The 19,771-nt window shown below is 40.4% G+C and overlaps 1 protein-coding gene across 2 annotated transcripts in view; it reads right to left on the bottom strand.

Moving 5' to 3' along the window:
* Nucleotides 1-4,315: 4,315 nt before the first annotated feature.
* Nucleotides 4,316-19,771, bottom strand: part of dym (dymeclin) — a 61,222-nt gene continuing 45,766 nt past the window's right edge. For both annotated transcript variants that reach the window (XM_034204544.1, XM_034204550.1), the window contains exons 15-17: nt 19,280-19,462; nt 16,055-16,168; nt 4,316-5,741 (exon numbers count right to left, since the gene is read on the bottom strand). In XM_034204544.1, coding sequence (XP_034060435.1) covers nt 5,592-5,741; nt 16,055-16,168; nt 19,280-19,462 — 447 coding nt within the window. In that variant the 3' untranslated portion in view covers nt 4,316-5,591. The remainder of the gene's footprint in view (nt 5,742-16,054; nt 16,169-19,279; nt 19,463-19,771) is intronic.

Below are 19,771 nucleotides of genomic sequence, written 5' to 3'. Positions count from 1 at the left end.
GAAATGAGATGTCCTTCAAAATGGCGCGCTGAAATTCATTTCCGGGTCACTACCGGAGGACCGAGGAGTCGAGGAGGGGAAATTTGAGTATTGAGAACCCTCTACAGCAGGGGTACTCAAATACAAATCTTAAAGGTCCAAAATAAATGTTTCAATAAGACAAAGGTCCGTTTATTACGGTCATTCAAACTTTTAAACAATTGCAACAAGATTCTTAACACGAGGTTGCAAAAACAAAAATAATCTGTATGCAGCAGTTTTCATTGTTATTGTGTCTGTGCTTGACCCCTCAGAGTCGCAGTGTAAGAGCTGCACAGTTATGAATAAAGGCAGCTGCACCCTCTTTCATTCAGCATTCCCATTATTGCTTTATAAATGTCTTGCCCCCTTGTGTGTCCACTGAGGATCGTCAGGCCCAACACATCTTCAACAAACTCCCCCTTTGCCTCATCATAAAAACTCACAAACACCAGCAACTGAGCATTGTCAGTGGTGTCAGTGGACTCACCCACAGCTAAGGAAATGCACTGTGCATGTTTCATTCCATCACAAAGCTGATGAATCAAATCACCAGCCAGTATTTATGTTCTTCTGGTTGCTGTGGAATCTGAGAGGGGGATTTGCTTGATTTTACCTGTTATTTCCTATTTTTGTTTGCCTTCAACATGGTCTCCATCACTTCAGTCATGCATTCTTTTATACTGCAGTTATTATCCAGTGGAAAGTCCTTACCTACTGGCCTAGTTCAATCAAAGTGGTTACTTTTTTTTGGCTGGGCAGTGTAGTTTTACACACCGTCTTATTTGACTTTCTCAGGACTTAAAACAGTTTTTTGGGGGCAGACCCCCACAAAGAAGACAATATATTTACACACGTAAGGTCATCATCTTAATAGTTGTGTATGCTCATCCGTGAGCAGAGCATCAAGTTGACATGTCTATTACAGCTGAATGCGGCGATTACCATCTTGTTCAGCGAAACGCCTCACAAACGTATTAAGATCAACAGCTTTAGTGCGTTTTGATTCAATGCTGAGTACAGCCAAACTGACAGTCTCTTCTCTGTCATTGTAGACCGCAAATACCTCATTCCTTCAGCGTTTGGGTCCGAATGCTTCTCGTTTTGCGCCGTCCAGTTCAAAATGAAATCGCCGCCAATCGTATGTCCACGCTCGCGCCAGGACCGGGGGACGTGCATGACGTGCATCTTGTGCTGCATTCACTTGCACTCGGACTTTGGAGACTTTCTCTCATAAATGTCCGATGAGCCACAACTTTTCTTTCAAAACAAAGCTGCCAACTGGGGTGGCAGCTGGGGTGGCAAGGCCTATTTTTAGGGTGTCAGTTGCCACCCCGGTAGGTGAAACTAGGCTACTAGCTACAGTACAGATGGAACTAGATGAGCTGTTAACTCTCGCTCTGAATTTTTTTTTTTTTTAATTCTCGCTCTGACTTAGACAGGTTGAAAGAGACACACATTTTTCCCACCCGCATTCCGCGAAGACCCGCCCTACTGTGCCTCTGATTCGCAGATTGTTTGGGGGAAAAAAACGCTGACTGGATGCTGAATGTGATTGGACCAAAGCGTTGACACACACAGGTGGAACACAGTGGAACAGTCAGACACGCAGAGCGCTGTTTGCAGTGGACATAGCGGATCATTTTGACTCGTTGCGAATGCGTTGTGGCGATGTCTCACATATAATGCAGAGAGATAATACATATGAAAAGTATAATTTGCTCAGAGTCCGGAGACAGTGGTGGTTCGGTCCGGATCCGGACCGGAGTCCGTCGTTTGAGGATGCCTGCTCTACAGTGTGCCCACGACTGTTACAATGAAGGCTCGATAATCAGCTCACGGCATATAGGTGTAAGCAGGGATAAAGTGCTATTTTTACAAGTGGGGAGTGGACTTCACCTCCTGTAGTGGGGCATGCTCCCCCGGGAAGATTTTTTTTTTTTTTAATATTGAAGTTAAAAGCATCAATCTGGTGCACTTTGAGAGCAAAATGAACAGATCTATGGATATATCTCTCAACACCCATATGAAACAGAACTGTAAACAGATTTTCCATTTCTTTATAGATATTTTACAAATCACTCCCCTATTAAAACAACCCGTTTGAGACCCACTGTTATAACTAGACTAAAGTGAACTATCTAAACACTGAGAGTCCTTTACTTCACCTGAGCTGAGGTTATCTGAGACTCTCAGTCTGACAGGAAAGAGTTCTCCCTCCACCTTGTTGTTGAAAAAGTTCCTTATATCCGTTAGCTTGGCTAGCTAACCACAACGATCTCCGGTAGATAGCAGAGCTTGAATGAAACACAGAGACCCAGAAGTAAGCTACTTGTACTCACGAGGCATATTATGTGCAGAATCCCTCTCGCTTTCAGGTGGTTTTGATTGATGTGGACGTTTAAGGAAAAAACGATACATTTTTCACTTTGCTGTTTGCAAATAATTTGGCGCTCTAGCTAACAGGAAGTCACTCAAGTGTCACAAAGTAATTTAGCCTATGGATAGGTCAAAAATCTAATGGGTGCTGGCCATTGGCCTAATCATATCACCTGTGTTGGCTTTATGTTTTTGGTAAAAAATGTGTTTGTTTCACATTTGCATTGATGTGATCAATAATTTTTTCTAATTTAATTTTGTATTTAATTAATAATTTAAAAAAAAACACATACTTCTTGGGGGTGCTTTGGCAATCCTGGGGGGGGGGGCATACTATAGTTACTACCCCAGTTCCTAAACTGTAATGGAAACGCAGCATAAAGTGATCCTGGCCTAACAAGACCTAACGAGGCCTAACCTAAGCCGAGTGAGGCCCTACAGTGGGAAAGTGCCGTTTGTCTGTACTTTTATGTATTTATATGTAACTCTTGGTGCTGTTCTCATGCTGTGAACGAGTTTCCCGCCGGCTGTGACCTAATGCTAAAACCACTGAACCTAACGACCTTCAAGCGTAACCGTGGTAATCTGTCATATTAATGAGCTCCGTGTCACTAGGGGCAACCAGTACTTAGTACAGAGCCACCTCAGCAAACTAGTCTACTTTTTACACTTCTGACGCTGATCTGGGTGTGACCTCTGCCTCTGGAGCCACGCTGCCACACAATATCACCTAGACCTTGAAGAAAAGGTACCAGCCGGTAAAAAATAAATAAACTACCCATCCCAGAAGCCCCTGCCCCATCCGTCTCCCTGCTGTCACCTGAAACGGGAGCCCATGGTAAATTGACCCCCACACCATGATGGAACAAGGAGGGCCATGTCACTTTGTGAAAAGCTCCCCTTGACCATCTGGCTGTGGATAATGGAGCTGGAAGCAGGTGAGCGTTGGTGCAGAGAGAGAAAGAGTCCGGATAATTTGTCCTGGAGCAAGCAGCCTCACTGCAACCTACTGACGACCCCTCGTTGAAAATGGGCCATTCTTTGCATCAAATTGCATCCATTACATTGTCCTTGAGAATAAGAGAATTTCAGGCATGAAAATCGATACAATAAAGAGACGAAAAGCATGAAATTATCCTTGGAAGTGGGAGCTCCAGCGAAACAGTGGGGGCCATTGTGCCATAAACTTTTCCCCCCCGAAGTGGTTTCATGCCTATGTTTCAGCTGCCTCTGCAACCATGACCACAACAGGAAACAATGAAACATGAGAAACACACTGTTAAATTGGATTGTTATTCTATGATATAAATTTAAAGAGGATGTGACTGCTGGTCTTTAGGAGTTTTTCATTTGAGTTGTTGCAGAGTAAATCAAGCACTGTAGCTGAAAAAACTGTAAGCCAAGGAAGCACTGATGAAGTTCATACAGTATCAGTCAACATGTCAATATTTTCCAGATTATGGAAAAATTAAACCGTAACTATCTCCATCCCACAACTGGAGCTGCTGCTGGAAAAAGGAAGGGCAAATTAAAAAACAATTTCTGCTACACACAAGGACTTTCCTGTAATTGTACCTTCCTATCGTAAGATATAAGGCAGTTTAACATCCTTAGGAACCTTCATGAACATTAAGTGATGAGAACATCAACCTGGTTGAATCAAATTAAAGACAGTCACAACAAATATTGCATTTCTTTACATTTTGCTAAATAAATTCTGCTATCTTGGCAAGTATTCGATGATGAGATCAATACCATATGATTAGCTAACTCTGAACCCTGACGTTATCTGTGTCAATCCAACAATTAGTATCATCTTTAGACTTCATGCACAGTCAAATATATTGACCCTTTATGTCTATATTCTTTCCGTAATGGTATGGTATTTCCCTTTTCTGAATAACCACAGGACACTTCATTGGATTTCATATTTTTATTTAAACTCCTATTTCCAAAGTAAAATTCGCCACAAAAATGACAGCTGTTGTCATATTATATGTAATAATATAAAGCCACAATCAAAGTATAGTACCACCGTTTTTTCTCTCATTGGTAGGGGGGGGAGGGCTTCATATATAAAAAAAACAATATCCATGAAAAATAAATAATTTAATACAAAGTCTCCAGTCAAAGATGCAAATAAAGTGACAAATCAAAAAGCCAAGTGTAATTATGCACAAAGGACAGGATGTTTAATAACTTCGTCCTATTTTAGGTTGTTGCTTTGGTAACCATCAGGAAGAAATGGAAACAACAAAGTCAGGGTAAAGTCAAATAAACAAACCGGAAGCAACAATGAAATCACATGAATCGGCGTCCTGCGGACCGCTCATATTATCCAGGGACTAAAGAACAGTGATAAGTATTATGATATTCAAAGGGGATTATGGGGGGAGGGCCACCAAGAAACACTGGTGGACTCTAATCTGAAAGCCATGCATGTTATAAAAAAAACACCAGACTTTCTGAAGGGGATCACTTTCTCGCTTTCTATGACCTTTTTCTAAAATGTATTTTACAAACAAACGTATTTTACAAACAATGATATTTTATACAAACCCATTGTATCTGTATCCAGAGAACAATGTTGGTCAAAATAAAACGGTAATAATGAGAAACTCAATATTACATAAGTTATTCATAAACGTGTGTTGTATGATTTCCAAGCCTTGAATATGAAGTGGATGTCTTAGCATTCAGTGCAGCGGGTAAAAGAACCAGAGCAGTGTAACACTTAGGTGCATGTGTTTGAATTGACCTTTTCTTAAGCAAGAAAAAAACCGTTGGATTATCCCTCGCCAGTGTCCTGAGCTCCTCACAATAACCAAGTGTTTTACAGAAGTAACTCAGCATGTGTTGCAGAAACAAGTGATGCTGCTCAGGTGTTGAATATATAATCCCTACAGGCCTGACTGTATATAATTTGGCCCGACTGCGTTAACAGTTAACCAGTGCAGATGAAGCTTCACAGTGTAGAAGCAGAGGACTTATGATATGATGGAGAAAGAGGTTGTGCTGCATAAAAAGAAACACCAGTCTGTACAAGGTCGAGGCACTTTCAAAGCAGCGTGCACATACTATAAAGGGCAATGCGCGCACACCCACCCAAACAAACACACACATGCCTTCAGTCTTTCTTTTTTTTCTTATATTGACTGGAGATGAAGACACACGCACATCTGCTTCGTTGTTTTTCAGCCAGAGTCCATGCTGAACAGCTCGATGCCGTGCGGGCTCCAGTGAAGGCCAACTCCAGCGTTGAAGACCAGGGACCAGACGTAGGGGATGAAGAAGTCCTCCGGCTGGTCTTCCTCCACATACTTGAACTTCAGCTCTGGAAACTTCTATTCACGCAAAAAGAGAAGAGATTTGAAGACAAACGATTGGATGCACAACCCAGGTAGATCTGTGTCTCGTTTAGAAACATTGATGACAATCTTACAGGGAGATGTTTGCAGTAGGAATACACAAAATGGGAGGAAACCTTGTGTTTTAACATGTTTTCCCTGATGTGTTGGAAATACAAGAAGTGTTAATGCCTTTAAGAAGAGCTTAAACAGTTTCGGAAACAGTTCTAAATTGGTTTGAATCCTACTTAAAGGACAGAAACAACTTTGTTTCTATAGGTAAATACACATCTGAGTTGACAAATATGACATGTGGGGTTCCTCAAGGCTCCATCTTGGGGCCTCTTCTCTTTAACATCTACATGCTACCACTGGCTCAGATAATGAAAAACAACAAAATAAGTTACCATAGCTATGCAGATGACACACAAATGTACGTAACAATTTCACCAGGAGACTATGCTCCAATTCAAACACTGAGTAAGTGCATTGAACAAATCAATGACTGGATGTGTCAGAACTTTCTCCAATTAAACAAAGATAAAACTGAGGTAATGGTTTTTGGAGCCAAGTCAGAACGTATAAAAGTGAGCGCTGAGCTTCAGTCTGCAATGTTCAAAACAACAGATAAAGCCAGAAATCTAGATGTAGTCATGGACTCTGACCTGAGTTTCAACAGTCACATTAAAACAGTTACTAAATCAGCCTACTATCACCTAAAGAATATATCTAGGATTAAAAGACTAATGTCACAGCAGGATTTGGAAAAACTTGTCCATGCTTTTATCTTCAGTAGACTCGACTACTGCAATGGTGTCTTCACAGGTCTCACTAAAAAATCTATTAGGAAGCTGCAGCTAATTCAGAACGCTGCTGCTCGAGTCCTCACTAACACTAAGAAAGTGGATCACATCACTCCTGTTCTGAAGTCTTTACACTGGCTTCCTGTGTGTCAAAGAATAGATTTCAAAATACTGCTGCTGGTTTATAAAGCACTGAATGGTTTAGGCCCAAAATACATTTCTGACCTCCTGCTAAATTATGAACCATCCAGATCTCTCAGGTCTTCAGGGACTGATCAGCTTTCTGTCCCCAGAGTCAGAACTAAACATGGTAAAGCAGCGTTCAGTTATTATGCTCCAAATCTCTGGAACAAACTCCCAGAAACCTGCAGGTCCGCTGCAACTCTGACTACTTTTAAATCCAGGCTGAAGACTTTTCATTTTGTCGCTGCTTTTAATTGAACTATTCATATCTTAGACTGCACTGTAACTTTTATCCATGTACTTTTTCTTTTAATGTTTAATTGAACTATTCATATCTTAGACTGCACTGTCACTTTTATCCATGTACTTTTTCTTTTAATGTTTAATTGAACTATTCATATCTTAGACTGCACTGTAACTTTTATCCATGTATTTTTTCTTTTAATGTTTATTTTATTAGCTTTTCTTTTTAATGACTGATTTTAAATGCCATTTTCTTAATGTCTTTCATTTTTTGTAAAGCACTTTGAATTGCCTTGTGTTGAAAAGTGCTATATAAATAAACTTGCCTTGCCTTAAATAAAACCTTCTCAGCATGAGACTGCATCCTAGAGCTCAAGGACTTCAAACACATCAGCTTCATCCATACAGTATTCCAGAGAGGTTGCAGTGATATCTCTGTGAGTGCTATTCGTGAAGCTTGTACCTGCTAAAGCAAGAAAAAGAACAAGGCACCACACCAAGACTGGATTGTACTACTCTGGAAATAACCATGGTGACAAACATTTTATCTTTTGTTGTACACTTGCCAGGTCAAAGGTGAAATTAGCCCTTTATTCACTGTGTTTTTATTCACGTTATTTACCATGTATGCGTTCAACTTTTGGTGTGAATCATTATTATGTCAAGTCTGCAGCATCATATTGAAATCAATGAGAGGGCTGCAGCCTTTCCCAAGTGCTATTGATGGACTAAACATAGCCGGAGACGCCAACATCATAAAGACACTGCCTTCAACCATATTGGAAGGTGCTGATGACAGACATTTGTAAAATGCTGTGACCAACGCAGTGACATCTCTGCTGCTACACAGGTGAGAGAATGTGTTCAGGGCTCTCAGTAATCACTCTTCATCAGGTACAGTAGCCTGAAGGCAGATGTAATTCCATCTGTCTGTCAGGTAAAATTGCTTACAGCTGCCTGCGGGACAGGTATCACTCTGAGGTCCGACCGCTGACCTCTTAAAGGGCCGGCTAATGTGCTAACGTCACCTCAAGATCCCCGCAGGCGACTACAGCTACAGTGTGATGGTCCCTCATGCAACAGCCCAGGGATACATGAGAAAATAGACCTCAACACACGTAAGCACATAAAGAATAAACCGAAACCAAACAGAGGTGTAACTTTACAGTGCGTCAGCCATCGTGACCCATTTGTTAAGACCAGCGGAGAAGTGCTGAGTAACCTGATTACTTGGTAATAGCCATTCGACTCTTCAAGCTTCAGCTTGTCATGACATGGCCTTTTAATGGACAAAACACTCACTGAGCCACACAGAGAGGTCATCAAGTTCAAACTGCTGGGCCTCTGATATGTTTGGGGCTAATCCAGCAGGAACAAAGAGACAACAGACTGTGAACTGTACCATGTCGTACATACCTATTATGTATGCCCATTAGGCAATTTGGAAATTATTCAGCAACATTTAGGAAATGGATGAATAGTTTTCATATTTTAAGCAAAGTAGTCAAAAATGTACAAGTTCCAGATTCTCAAATTGGGTAGATTTTGGCAGATTATCAAAATTAAGTTTGAGTGTTAGGCTGCTGGTTACAAAAAAAACATTTTTTTATGAAACTATGATAAACCTTTTTTTCTGAAATGTTTATGGATCAAACAATTGAGTGGTAATCAATAGTTTGATTTACAACATCTAGAATGAGATTGAAAATCACCTTTTAAATTCAAGACCAAAAGACAAAAGTGAATTCTTTAAAAGTCTTCTTTTAAAATGTAAAACCTGAAGATGTACGATTTACAATTTTGATGAGAAAAAGAAAGTTCTCACATTTGAAGCAAAATCAGTTAATTGTTGACGCTTTTGCTCGAAAAGCAAGCCAAACGACTGATGCACTAATCAATGCAGCTCCATTTGACAAAATTCCCATTAAGAAGATAAAGTGCTCCTCTGTGGAGTGTCTTCAAAAGAAATACTCAACGTTAAGCTCCGTTTTAAAAAGCCACTTGAAGCAAACACAAGCCCACCTAACAGCAGGTAGACAGCAGAATAACAGCATCAATAATAAAAAGGTACCTCATTATATCCTCCTGTCTACTACACGCATGTACAGTAATCAGTCTGCGCTGACAGACAGATGCTGACGGCCTTTATGTGGCCATCCCAGCCGGCTCTATTGAGTCCGGGCTGCCTCTATTCACAGCCTCACTATCAGTATCATAATGACACAGACAGAGGGGCTGCGGGGTCACAGGCCAGATGCCAGGCCCAGGCTACTGAGGCCAGACCACACACACCACCGCCATTGTGCTGGGGAGACACAAAGCAGGAGCTGTATTATCTGGATGGTATTTGTGTGTAGGTGACTGTCTCGTAGGCGAGCTTACCAACTCATCAAATGTTAATATGACACTGATGGTGACGGTTACTCAACCCAGGATCACTTTTACTTCTTTTTTTTATTATTGCAGCTACTAATTTTTAGCCGTGGTTGTGTACTAATTTATTTTATTACCAATGTGTGCTTTTCTTCTTTTTGTATTATTGTTTGCCTTATATACTGCTACAGTATGCCACTATTGTTGTTACACTGTAAACTTCCCCACTAAATAAAGGAATTCTGATTTTGATAGTAAAGTTTTAAATGTTTAGATGGATATTATTTTGTTCATTAAGCTAGTCTGTTGTTTCCTAAGCACAATACACTAAAAACAAGAGGCAGTTGCAGATTAATGACCTGCCATAATCATTTTTGATAAAACATAAGTACTTGTGCTAACTATATCATTAAGATAATTAAAGCATTAATCAACAAACACTGCTACGTCGACAAACACGTGTGTTTCTAACATTGTTTCTATGTTAGGGCATTAAGGAATCCAAACTTTCCCTCATTAAGTTGCAAATATATGGAAATATGCTCCAAATAATAAGCAGATCATATATTTTTGGAACATGTGGAGTAAGGAGTAACACAAATATAGAAAGACATAAAGGCGAAGTAGGAATATATCAGATCACATTGCAAGTTTTCCATTGTAGCAGGACATTTGAATACAAATAATTCTGTTTAAATGTTCTCTCTAACGACCGCAACAGAATATGAGGAGCACTTCATCATGACCTTTGAATACAGCTTTCACAGGAACAAGTGAAACAAATCAGACCTTAACAATAGGCACAAAAATGATATTTTCACAGCAATCACTGCATGTATTTAAAATGCTTTGTGTCTTTGCATTAGCCAACATTTTCTATGAAAAACAAGTATGTGCTTATGACAGACCTCTGGTTTATGTGTCGTGAAAAGGTTATTGTTTGCAGATAAAAAAAACATATAAAATCACAATTACAACTCCAATAATTTTAAATTGAAAAATAAAAGATCACAAGGTCTGCTGCCTATCCTAACCCCATGAAATAACAACAATAATTGAACTAAAGCTTAAGGAAAAGGCCAACAAAAGAACAAAATGCTGCTAAAGCATTCAAGCAAAGAAACCCCCACTTAATTCAATGAAAAGTTAGCTTTCGTGGCAAAACGAGAAGACTAATACCACTCTTACACTAGAATGTTGAATATGAAGCTACAGCCAGCGGCCTGTTAGCTTAGCTTAGCATAAAGACTGGACAGAGAGAAACATTGGCTCAGTCCAAAGGTAACAAAATCTTCCTAGCAACAAATATAAAGCTCACTTTATTAACAATAACATGTTATATCAGCCTAAAAAGTATCTAAAATAAAGCCATGTAAAACCAGTAATTGTTTTTATATATTCCAGTTTTCTACAAGTACCAGGCTAGCCGTTACCACATCTTTTCAAGTGAAATGTCTCCACCTTGATATTTAGTGAACAGAAATGAGAGATGTGTTGATCTTCTCATCCATTTTTACACAAAAAGTCCCAAACCTTTAACTATACCGTTAACAATAAAAGCTGTCAGTGTGGTTCAGTACAGCAGGGTGTACTCTCACAAGCTGTCAAGTGACTGAAAAGTAAGTGGAAATGATGCACTCTATGCCAATAAAACAAACATATTATATTCAAACGGGAATTCAATGAGACAAGTGCTGACTGGAGAAGAAATTATGAACCTAAACGGCATGAATATACGGTCCCCATGGGCACACACCGGATGATTTTCACTAGATATTGAGCACAAAATTAAACAAAAAGATAAATGATCCATGAATCCTAATAGCCAAGATTTTTCCTCCTACTTCAATATTGGAAAGAACCAACACCACGGAATTTGGTGCAATGGGAAGTCTTGGATATCACTAAATGACTCAACGAAAAAGTGTTCCTGATTTTTCTGGGGGGGGGGGGGAATCTGAGCATATATCACCCTTAATAATGTCTCCTTCTTTATTCTGTCTACACTGTGGCTTCCTCTCATTACATATCTCCTCTGGCTCTGTTTCCTCCTCTCCCTCCTCCACTCGGTGTTGTTCTGTCTGGGTCCACTTGGCCCGGGCTCATATCAGTTAGTTATGGGTCCTGGCGGGTCAGACCCTCGCCCCTGAACACAGACTGACTGGCTGGCCTCATATCTTCACTCAGGACTCAGTGTTCCCGTCCCGCCTCTGTGCTGTCAGAGCTCGGTCAGACAGAGAAGAATGCGGCTAGGGAGCAAATATGAACTCACGCAAACACACACGCACACATATACACACACACACTCAGATGCAGCTACAGCACTGAAAGGTTATATTTCAAAATGAAAAATATTAACTCAAGTGACTTCAGGCCACAGGGCTTTGATACAAAAATCCACCTGAATATGTGTAGACACTTTTAGTTTTATATTGAAGCAGACAATGAATTATTTACAATATTTGTTATAATATAATGAACTGTAACATATTAAAATTCAACCTAGCATTTACTATGAAAGAAAATTGAACTAGAACAGTTGGCCCAAGAGTTTCAAATGGCCATCACATTTATGTTCCCCAGAGGACGAATCCTAATAAGTTATTTGTTTTGAATCCCTAACTTTTACTCTAGTGCCACCATGAGGTTGACATTTGTGGCTTTGAGTAAAATGTCAAGACAAATATTTGATGGATTGTCAGGATATTTGGTACATCTTTCATGATTTGCAATGATGTGGTCCTCTGATTACCTTGTAAAATGTGTCCAATACTCTGGGTTATGGGAATAAATACATTAAAAACTAATGGAATTTGTGTCAGCTTAAGTTGTGTTTAGTGGGACCAGTTAATTGTAAAAATGGTCATTGTGAACAAGCTGCCATTAGCATGTAACTAGAACTGTGTCTATATAGCCGCCTCAAAGAGGTTAACGTGTAAAGATTTTGCAGACAAAACAATTAATTTGTTTTTGACTTGCAGGACTCAAGTTGCTAGACTTGTCTATTTGTTACATTATGAAATGTTGATGCAAGAACTCACATCCTGAAATCATTCTCAAGCATTTAATATTGAAAGGAGCAAAGCTTAGGATTACACAAACGTAATTATTGTTACAATAATCTTACTTCCAGGGCAGAAGTTTTGTTCACCCTACATTTGAGTTGAAAACGTTTTAGAACCCAGGACTGACTTCAGAGTAAGAAAATGTATATTCATTATGTTGTCAATGTGTGGGAAAGTAGCGCTGACCAGTCGTCAGACCTACAAAGGGGCAGGTACAGAGTAACAGCTGGTAAGCTGCCCCCTGTCCCCTCCTGAGGAGCCAGAGAGTCTGTCGGCTATCACTGCTCAATAAGGCAGATTTCAGCTGGTCAGGCTAAACAACTCATTCCAGAGACACTGCCTATGAGAGCCACTCAGCCTCACACACCCTGAAACAACACACAAACACACAAAAGAGAGAGGGGCAGTTGAGTGACGAGGTGCTGAGGGTCATCCCTGAGGTATTAACTACCTTCTAACCCTTCCTTTCAGTTGGGACCTCATTTACATGTCTACTTCTTTGTGTAAATGCTGAAGATCCTTTAGGTAAACAGGCTTTATTCTACTCACCTTAAACAACATGGGTCTGTTTTGTCAGTATTTCTAAGCAAATGTTTAACTTTACTTTAACCGGCGTCTGCCCTTCACAACAAACACATTTCCAGGCAGCCTTTTAAGTTGGGTTCACACAAAGGTGGAGCCATGTGAAAATGCTGTTTTTATGCAAAAATGACCACTCAGGTTGTGTTTGCAAACTAATATCTAATCTGACACGAAAGAACACTTTCTAAGCGTTATTTCATTGTACAATGAAGTGAACTAAGGCGGTACATTTAAGGTATTTTTCCCTCGATAATTACTTTTTCTTGCAAAGAAAATGTCTCCAGAGTGTATACACCTTAAAATGCTAACTTGGCGATAAAATGTGTACAGGCAAAACAGAGTTTTGCAAAATAAAAAGAAATGAGGGCCAAGGGTCACAGGGCAGTAAAGTTGGGAAGGATTTTCTGTGGCCGCTAACTTTAACCTTTAACCTTTAAAAAGGCGATCTATCCGAGTACACAGAGCAGCTGTTGTTGTTGTACGGCTTCATCATGGCAGCACAGTAGCTTCAGAATTACTGTTGGTTAACGGGTAGTAATTACAAGAAGCTGTTATATATAAGTATTTGAAACTAATCACCAAAGTCTGACACAGAAACATAAATATATGTAAAGACCAACTCATATTTGAATTCAGCTGTCCTGCAATTAAACGTAGATCATCCCAGAGATCAGGAGTACACTGACCGATCTGTTGTGTGACAGTAAAGTTAAGACCATCTATGCAATCAACCATTTAAATGTTGGTATTATAAAACATGGATGCTGTCATTAACCTGCATTAAAGTCATTTCCATCACAACTGCTTTTGGTCAGCTGAACTGTCTGCTGTGATGCAGTTTCTAATCTGAAAAGAGGACAAATGTCACTATCTTTGTATTCAATGGGAACAAGGGCCTCTACTTAAAAGATTTGGAAACACCAAAGTAGATGCAAATTGTTTCCAGGTGAAAAAGTAGTTTTAAAATGTTAGGAGACATATTTTTTTTAGCAATGTTGCGTATAAAAGTGTTGACAGAATTCCATTGTGATTTGACCTCATATTTGTATTCGGTAATGGTGAATTATTGGTTATGGCATTTCATTTCTTTCCTCTGAAGAAGGTTTTGGTTGTGGAGGACAGAAAGCCAAAACAGGGAACACGTTTCTTTAGCCAGCTTAGCGTTGACATGGCTACAACTTCAGGAATTCAATTTTCAACACAGCAGATTACGCGTTTGTAAATACAGCCGTCATTGACATGCACTGTGCTCCTATAAATGTGAACATGACCTCAGGATGGAATAACTTCACAAATAAATGAAAAACACAGCAGAACAACATGCTCAGACTCAACTTGTTTTTCTTCTTTTTTTTTTTTTTTAGACAGGAACAATCATCCTTACATGTCTTTCTTGTCAGCCAGACATAAACACAGCGGATTGAGACAGCTATACTCCTTCTCAGAGCTTTTACTGAGTAATTACCAACTTCAACTACCATCGATGATTCCACACAACATTAATCCAGCCTATGGATTTTCTCTTTGGGAGCTTTATAGCAGAATGAGCACATAAGATGAAGGGAAGCGAAAAGTGGAGAGACAGCTGTTTGTTTGAGCAATGGTACCATCAAGGCGGCAGGGACTCCCCGAGGAGACATTGCCCAGATATACTCCTCGCTTCATGTCACCCTGTAGAGCTGAAAAGCACTCAGGTGGCGCTGAGTCAATGTGCACAACAGAAACAAAGAGAAAACTGGCACAGATGGCTGCACAATCGACATACACCATTACATTGCAGGCTCACATCCTAAAGAAGAGGTCTCCTTTAAGTTCATACAACATACTGATATGACAGAGTCTTTTGCAATTTTACATGAGTTTACATTTCCTTTGAATTGTCTTTAAATTCTCTTTTATCAATGTTTTTCTTTTCCTATCTTTTCTGTTTTATCCGTTTTCTTTAAAACATGATGACTTATTATTTGTGCTGTAACTGTGAATCACTATGATTCTGAAAAAATAACTCTATGAATAAAGGATTATTATTACTCATCGACCACACATATTCCCAGTCCAGCTGAAAGCATGAGTGTGTGCTACAGGCAAAGCCTCCTCGCTGAAGGACACGGCGGGGTTATCCACATGGCTCAATGTGTAATTCTACGGCTCTTTGGTCGATTGCTACATTAGTGCTCCAAGGAGCCGAATGGGATTGAGACACAGAGAGAGAGAGCACATGGACGCGTGTCCGCTCACCATTCCTCCTCCACATAGGCTAGCGAGACAAATGCCTTGCAGGCCGCCGCCAAGTATAGAACATGAAACACATGATGAAACATGCAATTAAGAGCTTCGGTGCTGGTGAGGAGCGTTGTGGGGAGACTGCTGGTTACATATTTCCTCACTGATTAATGGAGGAGCACTGGGAGGGCGGGGGTTAGCCAACCCGCCAGGAGTGTTGGGAGTGTTGGGTAACGAGGCGCAGAGGCAGATTTATGTCCCCCCCTCAGCCCCCCACTCCCTCCCCAAGTCCGATATGCCCATGACAAAGTGCCCCCTAGCCCCCCATCCCATCCCCTTGAATTGCCATTTCGTGTTCGTGTGTAGCAGGCCAGCAGAGATGGAGCGAAGATGGCCATTAATGCTTATGAGAATTGGGCTTTAGCCCTTTTTCGTCTCATGTCCCAATGGCTCTTTGCATGTTTCCCCGCTTCAGCCCATATCTCCCTCCAATACCTCTCCCTCTCTCACCTTTCTAGACAAACTAATTCTCTTTTCCTCACCTCCCCGCCACCAAATCAGCCATAACTCGCAGCCCTTGACAACACATTGCACCCACAACACATTCACCTTGATGTCCAATATGTCCCACTTCTTTTTTCTTCAACCAGTCTCATATTTCATTGTTCCTCGTCTCCATGCTCGCTTATTTCATCGGCCCCCCCTGTCGTGTGTGTGTGTGCGTGTTGCGTGTGTGCGTGTGTGTGTGTGTGTGTGTGTGTGTGTGTGTGTGTGTGTGTGTGTGTGTGTGTGTGTGTGTGTGTGTGTGTGTGTGTGTGTGTCTCAGAGAGAGATTTACCTTCAGTCTGTCTGTGGGCAGGGCCTGGGCTCCTTTTATAATGACTTCCTGAACCCTCTCAACTGACAGGTCACTTCCAGCCAGCTCCAGACGCTGACTGAAGAAGCCTATCACCTAAAAGGGTCACACAAGAGGAAATAGCCAATTACAATACAGAATTAACATTTTTCAAAAATACATTTGGGCTAAAGGTGATGATTTGTAAATAGAGCTTTAAAAAATTTCCTTTTAAAAAACGTTTCTTCGTCTTCTATCAAGGTTTTTAAAGGACACTAGAAGCTGGTAAACTCAAGATAACATTTCTCATTGTTTCTTTCATTCAATCCTAGAAATGGAAAGCTATTTCTAACCACAACTGTTGTACACTCTGGTTTTTGGAAAGTCAATGTTATCATGGATACATTGGTATTTGTGTGTATGTTGGTGCAGAAGTAAAACAGAAATTAGATGCTGTTAACTGCAGTACCAATGTTTTATGTATAGCTGAATAGCATTTTACATTTGTATTTAAAGATATTTAAAGTAGCTCAATTTGCTCAATTTATGTTAAACATCAACTGTAAAATAACATAAATAAACATAAATAGAACTAGTCTCCCAGTTCAAGTATCTTGGAGTCATATTGGACTCGAACTTGACTTTTAAGAAACATTAAGAAAGTATCCAATACTATTAAAAATTCAACTTGCAAAATGTTAAACAAGTTAGACCTTTCTTAACTGCCAATGCTGCAACGTCATACCTCCACTGTATGATTCTGTCTCACATTGAATACTGTTTTACAAACTGGTCGTTTGCTTGTGCCACAAACCTGAAACCAATAGAACAGCTGTACAAGAGAGCTATCAAGGTGTTTGACAGAAAGCCATATTCATACCACCACTGTACCATCCTTGAAAAACAATTTAAAGTCTTTTAAAAGTATGTGCTTTTTTATAAATGTTTACATGGACTGCCCCCCCCCCCTCCCTTAGGGGAATTCATCCACAGAAAACACACTGGACGCTGCACTAGGTCAGAAACCAGAGGAGACTGTGAGGTCCACTGTAGACGGACAACTTTTGGACAAAATGTCCTCTCCGTTAAAGGCAGCTCATTGTGGAATAGCCTCCCAACTGAGATACGGGATTGTCCCACTCTCAATAGTTTTAAAGGTAAACTCAAAGAATGGTTGAGAAACAAACAGACGTGCGATCACTGCTAAATGCACTTTAACACAGGGGTATCTCCTCTTGCACTTTATGTAGCACTTGTATCTTCTCTTGCACTTTATATGTCGTTGCTGCTATATTGTCCTGCCATGTGGTAAATACTTGAGTATGCTGCTCTTGCTCTTTTTGCATATCATGGATTTTGTTTTTGCTATGTTTGTAAAATGTAATCTTCTTAAATGTTTTATGTGAGGGACTGCGGATGGAAATGAGCTGAAAGCTAAATCTGGCACTGTTACGCTTGATACATTTGAATGTTTTAAGTGTTCATTACTGTGCATTGTCCCTGCCAAATAAACGATTAAAATAAAATAAATAAATGTCTGTTTGTTTATTCTTTTTTTCTTTTGTTTAAAAAGAATCTTCGCTGGTATATATTTATAAAAATCTACACTCCACTTCCAGTCTAAATCCTTCACCATTAAATCCTGTTCCTGGTTCTTAACACACAGGAACTCATGCCATTTTGATCTCATTGAGGCTTAATATCAATCCTGTTTCCGCCATGAAGCTCTTTGACACTTATAATCCCGCTGTTCAGAGCTGTCACATCGATGTTGCAGCAGCCACACCCTATATGATGACACTGGGAGCAATGTGGGGATCTTAGTTAGAACAAAGTGTCATTGTGCGACATGTAGAGGGCTTCAGTCTGTACACAGTAACACGGTTACAGACTCGAAACTTAGTAAGAAATACATAGCCGTTTCATTTGAGACAACATTTAGCTGATTTTGCAACAGCTAACAACAAAAATACGTCTATACTATGCAGGGGTGCAGAGCTATGTATATTTAAATTTAAGTGACAAGACTGATTAAGAATCATTGTAAACAGATCTATAAAACTGCATAAAAGATGCTTTCAAAGAGTGAAAAACCTCCAAACCAAATTCAAAAGGCTGTGAACATGCGATCGGCTAATATGCCTGAAGGCTACAAACTCAGAAAGTATATACATTTATAGTTGTTCAACAAATTCACCATAGGGTTGGAGCGTGTTTCATCCCACTTAAAAAGAACACTTCACTGGAGCTCACATTATCTGATGCCTTCTGGGTTTAAGCCCAAACAAGAGATCAAGGAAACTGTATTTTTACGTTTCCACTGCTGTGCTGGATTCTTCCCCTGAGAAATGTTTGATATTTGATCATTAAAAAACTCTAGGTATTACAGATTCTTTTTAATGCTCCTTTTTTTGTCAAACCAACAGTGAAAAACGCATCTACAGGCAATGTTTTCTCTGCTCTGTGATTGCTTTAGAGAATTCAAACACACCCTGGGAGCCCTCTGTGTGTGCGTGTGTGTGTGTGTGTGTGTGTGTGTGTGTGTGTGTATGTGTGTGTGTGTGTGTGTGTGTGTGTTGTTTGTGTGTGTGTGTGTGTATCTAATACTAATCTCTTTATTAACTCTGAAGGCCTCCCATATGGGGTTAATTTAGAGGAGCAAAAAAGCAACCCCTCATCCTGAATCTCATGCTCACACACACAGATTTGCAAGCGCAGGGAAGGCTTCGGAGGATAGCCTTAGGGAGGCTGACTTAACAGAGGGATTCGAGATAGCATGCTTCCCTCATACTTATGGATAACAGCAAAACCTGCATGGCTATGTATGCAGCATCCCCCATCCCTCACACACATGCTCATACACACCAAAGCTTCCTTTCCTCTTCTTTATGACAACCATGAATGACAGCTTTCTCTCACACCGTTTCTTCCTCCCCAACACTCAATGAATATTTGACAGACAGCCTCTCGACACAAGGGGACTGATTAATTCATCAATACTACTTCATCTCACAGGATTCAGCGCGCTGTACACCATGTTAACGAAGCAGTTCGCATATGTTCCAGCGCTACTGGGCTTTTTGAAACTTTCCCTTCAGACGGAGACATTCAGGGAAAATCTGTATAACCTTGATCTATGGAATAATTACCACAAATCAGCCATGAAGAAATATCACTCAAGCTTCTCCAAATTCACTTCTGACATTTTGAGTGAAAACTAGGACTGACCGTGTCCAGGTTCTGCATGATGTCCTGGAAGGATGGATGTGTCCTGAACTGCTCAAAGAGCTCCCTCTTGTAGAGCAGCGCGTACACCAGGTTGGGGTTGTGGTGTAGAGAGTTGCTCAAGCAAGAGTTGATGATTTCCAGCATCATGCGGATCACCTCCTCAATCACGTTCAGGTCCTGGGCCTGCGGGGAGAGGAGGATGTAAAGGTTAATTGGTTTGCCACTACACTGGTTTCACTTATAATGGTGTTTTTAAATGATTGCTTCCTGATAGATTGATCAGCAGGGGGGAACGAGAGGTGGAAGAAATGGCAAGGAGGAAGAGAAGGATAAAAGTTGACAGCCAATGTCTTAGGGGGTGGGGAGATAGGTGACCTTGTGAGTCACAGATCAGGTCATGTCACACTGCGTTTCCTCCTCGGGCAAAGTCAACCGTCCGTAAGTGACAGGTGACAGTTTGGGAGCAGATAGGTGTGGGAACAACAGAGGGAA

Source organism: Gymnodraco acuticeps, unplaced genomic scaffold (genome assembly GCF_902827175.1).
Source record: "Gymnodraco acuticeps unplaced genomic scaffold, fGymAcu1.1, whole genome shotgun sequence".
Taxonomy (NCBI): Eukaryota; Metazoa; Chordata; class Actinopteri; order Perciformes; family Bathydraconidae; genus Gymnodraco; species Gymnodraco acuticeps.
Note: the sequence above shows the minus strand (reverse complement) of the source record. Positions and strands in the feature narration are given on the sequence as shown.